Here is a 10418-nt window from a genome sequence, read left to right on the forward strand (position 1 = left end):
AAAGTGAGCCACTTATGGCTCACTTTGTGCCATAATATGAGCTTAGATCTGAATCCTTTCTAAAATCTTTTTAGTGAAATAGTCTTGGAATACTTTTTTAAAGCAAACATTTTTAACCCATTTAGACCTGGAACAACAACATTATTACTTTAACCATTATTTTATGCTTTACTGTAACTGTTGAAAATAGCAGATCTACAAGCTCACAGCGTGGGCGTGACACCGAGTGCTGCGCTGCGAGCTTGTAGATCTGCTAGATATATGTTTTTAAATTTGTCCAAGTCTTCGAATATTCTTGACCCGATTCTATAAATGTCTTCTAAATCCTTCTAAAATCAGTGGTTCTCAAAGCTTTTATTCAAGGATGATCCCCAAAATGACATGTATTTGGCCGCAGACGCCCATCTCAAAACACGTTGTAGTTTTTTAATAAAGCAAACCTTTTTAATAGGCCCTACTTGGTCCCTGGCACAACACATTTTCATATGGGGGGTCCTTGGCCTAATATAATTATTTTATTGTGGGGGTCCTTGACATGAAAATGTTTTAGAAGTACTGTACTAGTATGGGTGGATTACTGAACAGGCCTCACAGGGCCAGGAGCCCAAGATCCCAGTGGCCTTTAAGTCAGAGCCTCTGCATAAATGTGAGTGCTATTCTCTACGCCAGGCCCAAGGTAAGGGGGAAGATTATGATTATGTTTGTCTGTCCTGTTCTATGAACAATGTGTGCACATGGGGCGGCAGTGGCTCAGGGGTAGAGTTGCCATCTTAGAACACTGAGGGCTCTATTTTGATTGTCTTAAGTACCATCTCTTATGCCTTAACTTAAAGGCCTGTCCATACTGTCTGCGACCAAAATGAAGCATTACCCCGACTTACAGTTTGCAGCCCAGAGGGTTCCCGAAGGGTTCCCGGTCCGATCCCGGTCTCCCCCAGAGTTAGTGTCTAAGTAGCCTGGATTTCCGAGGCTATGTCGAAGAGTCCTTGAGCAAGACTCAGTCTGAACCCCTTGTTGGTGCCTTGCAGGGTTTCCTCCGCCATCACATCGGTGTATGAATGTGTGTATGACTATGAATGGGTGAATGTAAAGCGCCTTGGATAAATGCACCACTTAGCACATGTGTTGTTGCTATTACACCCTGCATTATGAATAGTGTGTACTCTGTGATAGAAGTGAGTTTTAAGAAAAATAATGAGGACACTTTGCCTTCCTGAGACCCAGGATTCAGGAAGTTCCACAGCAGGAGCCTGCATGGCAGAAGAGATGTGACCTTTAGTGACCAGAGTCCAGACTTTAGAACCGTCAGTAGGCCTATGACCCTGGTGTCAGTGGTGGACATAATTAAAGTTGTATGACCAGGAATGGATTGATTCATTATTATTGTTATTATTATTATTATTATTATTGTTGTTGTTGTTGTTGTTGTTGTTGTTATCAAAATCATCATCATCATTGTGTTATTTGGTCGGTGTAGGCTATATGTTATGTCGGTGTAGGCTGTGTGTGTGTGACTGTATGTTTAAAAGCAGTTGCCTAAGGCTGTGTTGACCATATATGGAGTGTCAGCTCTACTGTACAGTCATAGAGGGGCGGGTGAACTATGAAACAAAACTAAAATGCAGACACCATTTTAGAGGACAAAACAACAGTGAACAGTCTCGACATGTAGGCTACACAACACAACAAAGCAAATAAAGGACCAAAGTGTACAGCTTAATGTAAGGTAAGAACTTTTATTATAGCCTACACAACCACTTGGTTGTTGGTTCACACACAAATTACCCCTCCCCCACTCCCCACCGATCTCTCTCTCTCTCTCTCTCTCTCTCCCCCCCCCCCCCCCCAATAATAAGTGAAGTGACACAGGGAGCGCTTCGCTGTTACTGCGTCACACACATGTTGCATTAGTAGCCTGCCTGGGCATGTAGGCCTGTAGATGATTTCATTGGAAAGCTGCGTCATTGGCGCAGTTTAAACAGCAGCCAGTGGTGGGGTAAAAGTAACATATTATTTATTTATGTTAACTGTTTCATTGTGTGTTTTTGTAAATGTATAACTTTTGATTTTGTGTGGAAAAACTAAGAAAAAAGAGCATGCATTGTTGCATTTATCTCTGACTTAATGTAATTTGCTCGAATAAAAAACATTTGAAACAAAAGTAACATGATTAAAAATGGGAAATACTCAATTAAAGTACAAATACTCAAACTTGTATATAAGTAGGCCACTGTACTAAGTAAATGTAGGCTACAAGACAAGTTACTTTACAATAGGCCTACTGTTTACACCGCAGCTAATGGCGACGGCGCCCTCTGTAGGGCCATTATTTTACCAGAGTTACCTTGGCTGACCTCATATGTCAACACAGACAGCACCCATTGGCCAAAATGGAAAATCCGTTGACTTGTTGACTCACTGACATGAAGCTTTCTCATTGTTCTCAAAGGGAGACAGAATGGAAGAAGATTTAGTTTAGAAATAAGGGGACACATATGATCAATCAGTCATGTTCAAGGTAAATACAGAATATGGAAATTATTATATAATAATAATAACAATCACAGCCTTTAAAACAATGACTGTAAATATTTATTATAATGTATCATAAGCACAAATCACTGGTACAAGGTCAACTAAAAGGAGATCCTAGTAAGCTTTACGGCTTATTTACACAGGAACCACTTTATGTATCTCATATAACATTGAAAGACTGACGGATCAATTACAAAAGCAGAAAATAAAATAATAAAAATAACAGATGGGGACTTCGTCATTTTACAAGTCATGAGCAGCAGCCGTCCAATTTTGAAGAAGGCTAGGGATTTGCTCTCCTTTAAGGCTTGCTTGCGGAAGGGCATTCCACATGTTGGTGGAATAGCTGGAGAATTAATTTGAGCCTTGTTTAGTGTTAAATCTACCTTGACCATTATTAGTGGAGCCGCATACATTTGTATCTTGGAGGTGTAGTGTATCTTGTACACCAGACCCATTGCAGGCTGCTGTACTCTGTCAGCTACGTTGAGCCACCCCACGCTTATGTAGTGATAAGCGGTGAGGTGGGCCTGAGAAGGAAGACCAAGCACGACCCTAATCAGTTTGTTCTGGGCTGTTTGGAGCTTTAACTTTAAGGCAATCGGGGCATCGTAATACCAAAAGAGGATTCCGTAATCAATGAGGGGCGCAGAGCACCTCTTAGACGGAGTCTTTCATGTGTCTATCGTCTTCAGCAAATGAACCTAGTCTACCCTCTTCTGGAAATCACGTTACTACTGGTGAAGCTGCATGGGGTTTTCTTTAGGGTGTAGTAGTATGTTAGTCCTTTTGTATTTGTGAATGTAGTAGGCCTACCCTACCTAATTGTTTAAAGAGAGGTCCGAAATGGACAGTTTTGTTGCACAAAACATAATTTTAAACATGATAGAGTATGTTATAATAATACGATAATACCAACATCCACATCCAACCACCACTGTAGTTTTAGTTAGGCTATTTTATAAATACATTTTATAAAAGTAACAACAGCATTGTTGTTTGATTTAGATCCTATGGTCTGATAGGACACATACTGGTTGACTATAGGTACTGCATATAGTCTATCCACATTGTGTAGCAGATATGTTGGTGATATCGCCTCAAACCAGAATTAATGTCAATGTCATTTTGGGAATACAAAATGAGATTAAACATAATGTTTGTATGAACAGATTGAACACTGTACATGTATTGTCTTCATCCATAAATGTCACATTTTTGCCGCCATCAATTTTCTTTCCTGAAGTGTGTGTGTGTGTGTGTGTGTGTGTGTGTGTGTGTGTGTGTGTGTGTGTGTGTGTGTGTGTGTGTGTGTGTGTGTGTGTGTGTAGAAACATATTCCCAGCGTCATGCTGGAGACTGAAGCACAGAGAACAGAGATGTCTGCCAGCAGTGATGTGGATGTGGAGAGAGAACCGTCTATGGATCCACATGATAACTTCAACACAGTCACCAGGATCCCACAAAACAGGTTGGAACTTAGAACGCAACATGCTGATTTTCATTGATGAATTACTATCTGATGTGTGTACATGGTTTAGAAAGTGAACCCATAGTCCGGAAAATGTGTCAATCTTGTGCAAATAATAGCAGGAACTATAAACTTTTCAAGATGTCAAAACGTCATGAGGTTAGTCATACTCAACCTCATCCCCTAGCACTCCCCTCTTCATACTCCACCTCACCCCCTAGCACTCACCTCTTCATACTCCACCTCACCCCCTAGCACTCACCTCTTCACACTCCACCTCACCTCCTAGCACTCACCTCTTCATACTCCACCTCACCCCCTAGCACTCACCTCTTCATACTCCACCTCACCTCCTAGCACTCACCTCTTCATACTCCACCTCATCCCCTAGCACTCCCCTCTTCATACTCCACCTCACCTCCTAGCACTCACCTCTTCATACTCCACCTCACCCCCTAGCACTCCCCTCTTCATACTCCACCTCACCTCCTAGCACTTACCTCTTCATACTCCACCTCACCCCCTAGCACTCACCTCTTCATACTCCACCTCACCCCCTAGCACTCACCTCTTCACACTCCACCTCACCTCCTAGCACTCACCTCTTCATACTCCACCTCACCCCCTAGCACTCACCTCTTCATACTCCACCTCACCTCCTAGCACTCACCTCTTCATACTCCACCTCATCCCATAGCACTCCCCTCTTCATACTCCACCTCACCTCCTAGCACTTACCTCTTCATACTCCACCTCACCCCCTAGCACTCACCTCTTCATACTCCACCTCACCTCCTAGCACTCACCTCTTCATACTCCACCTCATCCCCTAGCACTCACCTCCGCTCAGACTCCACCTTATCCCCTAGCACTCACCTCTTCATACTCCACCTCACCCCCTAGCACTCACCTCTTCATACTCCACCTCACCCCCTAGCACTCACCTCTTCATACTCCACCTCACCCCCTAGCACTCACCTCTTCATACTCCACCTCACCCCCTAGCACTCACCTCTTCATACTCCACCTCACCCCCTAGCACTCACCTCTTCATACTCCACCTCACCTCCTAGCACTCACCTCTTCATACTCCACCTCACCCCCTAGCACTCACCTCTTCATACTCCACCTCACCCCCTAGCACTCACCTCTTCATACTCCACCTCACCTCCTAGCACTCACCTCTTCACACTCCACCTCACCTCCTAGCACTCACCTCTTCACACTCCACCTCATCCCCTAGCACTCACCTCCGCTCAGACTCCACCTCATCCCCTAGCACTCACCTCCGCTCAGACTCCACCTCACCCCCTAGCACTCACCTCTTCATACTCCACCTCACCCCCTAGCACTCACCTCTTCATACTCCACCTCACCCCCTAGCACTCACCTCTTCATACTCCACCTCACCCCCTAGCACTCACCTCTTCATACTCCACCTCACCCCCTAGCACTCACCTCTTCATACTCCACCTCACCCCCTAGCACTCACCTCTTCATACTCCACCTCACCTCCTAGCACTCACCTCTTCATACTCCACCTCACCCCCTAGCACTCACCTCTTCATACTCCACCTCACCCCCTAGCACTCACCTCTTCATACTCCACCTCACCTCCTAGCACTCACCTCTTCACACTCCACCTCACCTCCTAGCACTCACCTCTTCACACTCCACCTCATCCCCTAGCACTCACCTCCGCTCAGACTCCACCTCATCCCCTAGCACTCACCTCCGCTCAGACTCCACCTCACCCCCTAGCACTCACCTCTTCATACTCCACCTCACCCCCTAGCATTCACCTCCACTCAGACTCCACCTCACCCCCTGGCCATAATTTTCTTCTTTGTTTCAGTGAGGTTCACTTTGTAAAACCAGAGAGTGTCCCCTGCACCCAGCTGTCTGTCTATGAGAAGTGACACGTCCATGGGTCAGCCTCCTAACTTTAGAGAATCTGCTGCTAAGTAAGTTACACCATTACTGTTTCTGTTAAAGGACTTTACCAACATAAATACTGTACATGTCATTGTCTACTCACAGGTTCAGCCATATGCTGTACATACAACTATTTTCCAACTGATGCCTTAATAATGTCAGGACAATTTTAATTGCTTCCTGTCAAACAAATACATAATTTGTGATTACATCAGCAGGTCCTAACCAATGACAACCTCCAATATTAATGACAGAGACTAACAACTGTCAATCACATAGCTCAATGGTCATAGCTCAGACTTATTCTGAGTAGGTCTGGCCACAAGGCTACAATGGTCACTCCCTTTTCCACATGAAGCTGAGACACTAGAGGGCAGTGTTACTCTGTGTAGTATGTCATACTAACTTGGTGGACACAGCATATAGCTCTACTCTAGCACACAATTTGTAAACATGTAAACATTTGTTAACCTTGCAAAGTTTAAATCCTATATCCCCAGCCCCTAGGTGATAGGAGCAATAGGAAATACATCAAGATGTGTCAGAAAAGCTATTTCAACTGGTCTTTAAAATACTACAGACCCTTATGTATGTGTGGGTGTATGTGTGTGTGTGCGCGCGTGCGTGCGTGCGTGCGTGCGTGTGTGTGTGTCAGCCACAGGATGATGCAGGATAGAGGGGTGTCTCCTGCTGTCAGTGACTGGTCCATGGATCACCCTTTTAACTTTAAAAGAGAACTCACTACTCCTGACTCGGGGTGAGAATGATCAAATAACATTAATATTAACAACAACAATAAGCATAATAAGTATAATAATAATAATTGTTGTTGATATTTTGGTTACCAGCATACATTTCTGCTTTGTTTCAGTGTGGGAGCGTCCCCTGCACCAAGCTGTCTGTCTATGAGCAGTGACAGGTCCAAGGGTCTCACTGCTAACTTTAAAAGAGAACTCACTACTCCAGACTTAGGGTGAGAATGAACTAAAATGCTTCAGTTAGATGTTTGCTTGCACAACTAAATATGTTAATAGTCATGTAATAAGGATTTCGGGTAAGGGTAATAATTAAAATAATAGTCAATGTTCTTTTATGTTGTGGTAACCAGAATGCATTTCTGCTTTGTTTCAGTGTGGCAGCGTCCCCTGCACCCAGCTGTCTGTCTATGAGCAGTGACATGTCCATGGGTCGGCTTATTGACTTTAGAGAATCTGTAATGTAAGTTACACCATTAGTGTGTTTTGTGTTAAAGGAAGTCCTTGTCTATTCACAGGTTCAGACATATGTACATCAGACCTTTAGATCATATAATTTATTTTAGTTTGTTTTACTTTTTTCTATAGCCATTAAGTTATCTTCAGACAATTTCAACCACCAATATTGATGACTGACATCAGTCAAACAATGATCAAACCCATTCCAAATGAAGTTGACGCTAGACACTAGACCACTCTGTGTAGAATGTCATACAAAGATGCTTTTCAAATAAACGCAGATAAAAATTAATGTATGTTATCTCTTTTTCTCTCTCACACTGTCTATCTCTCTTCACTCTCCTCTCTCAGTGAGTTCAGCTCCAGTCTGCTGAGCTCAGTCTGCTTCAGGTGCAGTTTGTGTTTTTTCACTCTGACGGATCCTGTCTCCATTCACTGTGGACACAGTTACTGCGAGCATTGCATCAATACTTACTGGTCCCAGCCAGGCCCAACTGGGGACTATGTCTGTCCCCAGTGTAAGACGAACTACCCAACCCGTCCTACACTCTCAGTTAACTTAGCGTTGGACTGGACACTGCAGGCTCTCCAGGAGACCAGCTTTAGTCCAGCCTGTCCCACTCTGCCACAGGCTGGACCAGGAGATGTAGCTTGTGATATCTGCTCCAGCCTCAAGCTCCGAGCCGTCAAGACCTGTGTGACGTGTAACGCCTCCTACTGTGAGACTCATGTCAGACAACACTACACTGTCCCAGCACTGCAGAAACACACCATGGTCCAGGTCAATGAAGACACCAAACTCTCACAGTGGGGGAGGAACTCTGTGAAAATGGAGGACATCAAAGAGGTGAAAGTTATGTTTTCTACACTACACCTGTTCATGTGGTTATTAGGGCTTTAATGTCTGCTGTCTTGATTTTCTTCTTGTTTCCTTTTAAATATGCGAACTATAGTTTGAACGTAGAATTACATAGTCTATCATTTAGATCAATTGTTTTCTAAATTAGGCTTATCATTATTGTAGGAACCGTTTATGGATAGTGAGTCTGAAGAACATCAGGAGGTTGAAAGTAAGAGGAAGATGGAGGTTGAAAAGGAAAATGAGACGTTCCAACATGGCAGCCTGGAGCAATCAGATCTGAAAAACGTCTCCACACATCTACAACCTCTACAGGAGAAAGGTGACCCCGTGACCCCCTTGCATATTGAACATGATGTATTGAGAAAATAACTAATTATTCTCTTTATTTATTTATCTTTCCTCAGTGTGAAGACATATCAGTCTTCTACATCAAGCTTTCTCAAACTTTACAGATACATTTGCAGGACCCAAATTTAGATTGACTAATTATTTCCATAGCTAGTTAAAATCCAAATGATCTTAATGGTGCTCCCTCTCTGGCTGTTGACAACGTCAACAACGTCAACAGCCAGGGGTGAGAGCATGGAGTCATTTTGGCTGTGACTTGTAGATTCATTTCATTTGATCCTCTGGGCCCACAAGTTCAAAGATGGACTCAATAAGTATTCACTTTAGTTTGTGTTATATTTTTCTTCTCCTTTCTTCTCAGTCTTCAAACCAGAGGAGCTTCGGCAGGCGTTGATGCCCACCCTGGAGTCTTTGTATAGACAGGACCCAGAGTCGTTACCCTTCAGACAGCCTGTAAACCCAATGTTGCTCGGCATACCTGTATGTATTACTATTGTTTGATATATTTGTGTCCGGATTTGTCTGGAATGTATCTTGTCTATTACAAAAAGTACACACAGATTTAAGCGGCGGCTACGGGCTGAAAGATCTTCATACTGGAAAGACAGTTGTTCCACTAATTTCTTCAGAACAGCCACTTCTTGTTCTAAAATCGAGACTGCGTTGGTGGAGCTAATGGCGTTATTTTCCAGGTCCACTATTTTGTCAGCATGCTCGCTCACAGTCGCCTTCATAGATGTAACAGTTGTGTTGATTTCCCCCTTGAAAGCCGTCATCTCAGTTTTAAAAGTAGTCGAAAGCTGTTCAACCCTTACATCGATCCCTCTCATGATATCCGTTTTCCACACCAGAAGCTCCGCCCGTAGCGACGCGATAGCCCCCAGCACTGCTCCATTCTCCAGGGGAGCGGCGCCCGCGGCCGGGGGAGTCTCCGTCTCATCTCTCGGGGATCCATGGCCTGCCGCCGCGTTCGCCCCTCCTCGCCGTCGTCCTACGCCAGACATGGTGGTATTTTACAAGTAAACCCGTGGCGATGTGTTATTAAGAGAATTAAGTCGTTTTGACACCGTTTTTCCGTTAGTATATCTTGCTTTAAGTAGTTTTAAAGTTATTGACTGCGGGAGCGACGTGACTCGCGTCTTACTCAGGCATGGTTCAAACCGGAAGCCATGTATCTGTCTATTAATCGAGCTATGGATATGTTATTCAACTATTGTTATCTATCTGTTTTTAAACCTCTTTATTGCTCACTTATTCCCTGATGGAGGGTACATTTTGTATCATTACATATTGAACTGGGACAGACAGTCCTTCTAGTAATGGTGTCCTGGCTGTATGACTCTCAACCCATGCTGTTAGTTGCTTAGAATGTTTATTATCTGAGAATTGATGATTAGTCTAGAATGCACTGGTGGAAAATTGTTTTGCATAGCAGCCTCTGCTTAATGCATAACTGTAAATGCAAACATCTTTGTTGTGATCCTGAAGGACTACTTTGACATAGTGAAGACTCCCATTGACCTGTCGACCATCAAACGAAAGCTGGATACGGGTACGCATTTGCTCATACAAAGTTTAGCATGATTTTAGTTTTATCAGTCGTGAAATACTTGTGCATCAGTGAGATTTTGACATTCACACATGGGACATATTCATTTACACTAGATGTAGGAAATGCATGCAAAAAAAATAATAAAATAGACTGGAAAACTGCAGATTGTGCACCGTTGTCTCATCCTATTGTATGTCTGTTGTCCCAGGCCAGTACCAGGAGCCCTTGCAGTATGTAGACGACATCTGTCTGATGTTCAACAACGCCTGGCTGTTCAACCGCAAGGCGTCCCGCACCTACAAGTACTGCTCCAGGCTGGCCGAGGTCTTTGAGCAGGAGATCAAACCTGTCATGCAGGCCCTAGGCTACTGCTACGAGAAGATACAGGCCCTACACTACTGCTACGAGAGGGAGGTGAGGCATGGATCTAGTGTGGGCTTGCAGGTTAGCTTTTTTCAAAGATTTGGATATGTCACAGTCTGATATAGCCCCATATAGAAC

The 10418-nt window shown here is 43.8% G+C and overlaps 1 protein-coding gene across 7 annotated transcripts in view; it reads left to right on the forward strand.

Annotated features, from left to right (window-relative positions):
• The first annotated feature begins 1596 nt into the window (after positions 1–1596).
• Positions 1597–10418, forward strand: part of LOC308293416 (uncharacterized protein) — an 18948-nt gene continuing 10126 nt past the window's right edge. For 2 of the 7 annotated variants that reach the window (XM_080735926.1, XM_080735932.1), the window contains exons 1-11: positions 1597–1726; positions 3867–4006; positions 5862–5970; positions 6597–6698; positions 6813–6914; positions 7073–7159; positions 7507–8002; positions 8180–8336; positions 8727–8845; positions 9854–9917; positions 10126–10331. In XM_080735926.1, the coding sequence (XP_080592052.1) occupies positions 5915–5970; positions 6597–6698; positions 6813–6914; positions 7073–7159; positions 7507–8002; positions 8180–8336; positions 8727–8845; positions 9854–9917; positions 10126–10331 (1389 nt within the window). In that variant the 5' untranslated portion in view covers positions 1597–1726; positions 3867–4006; positions 5862–5914. Of the gene's footprint in view, positions 1727–1894; positions 2003–2449; positions 2519–3866; positions 4007–5861; positions 5971–6596; positions 6699–6812; positions 6915–7072; positions 7160–7506; positions 8003–8179; positions 8337–8726; positions 8846–9853; positions 9918–10125; positions 10332–10418 lie in introns of those variants that run through there. The other 5 variants (XM_080735928.1, XM_080735927.1, XM_080735931.1 and 2 more) reach the window with 5 other exon arrangements.

Source organism: Nannobrachium achirus (genome assembly GCF_963921795.1).
Source record: "Nannobrachium achirus genome assembly, chromosome: 10".
Taxonomy (NCBI): Eukaryota; Metazoa; Chordata; class Actinopteri; order Myctophiformes; family Myctophidae; genus Nannobrachium; species Nannobrachium achirus.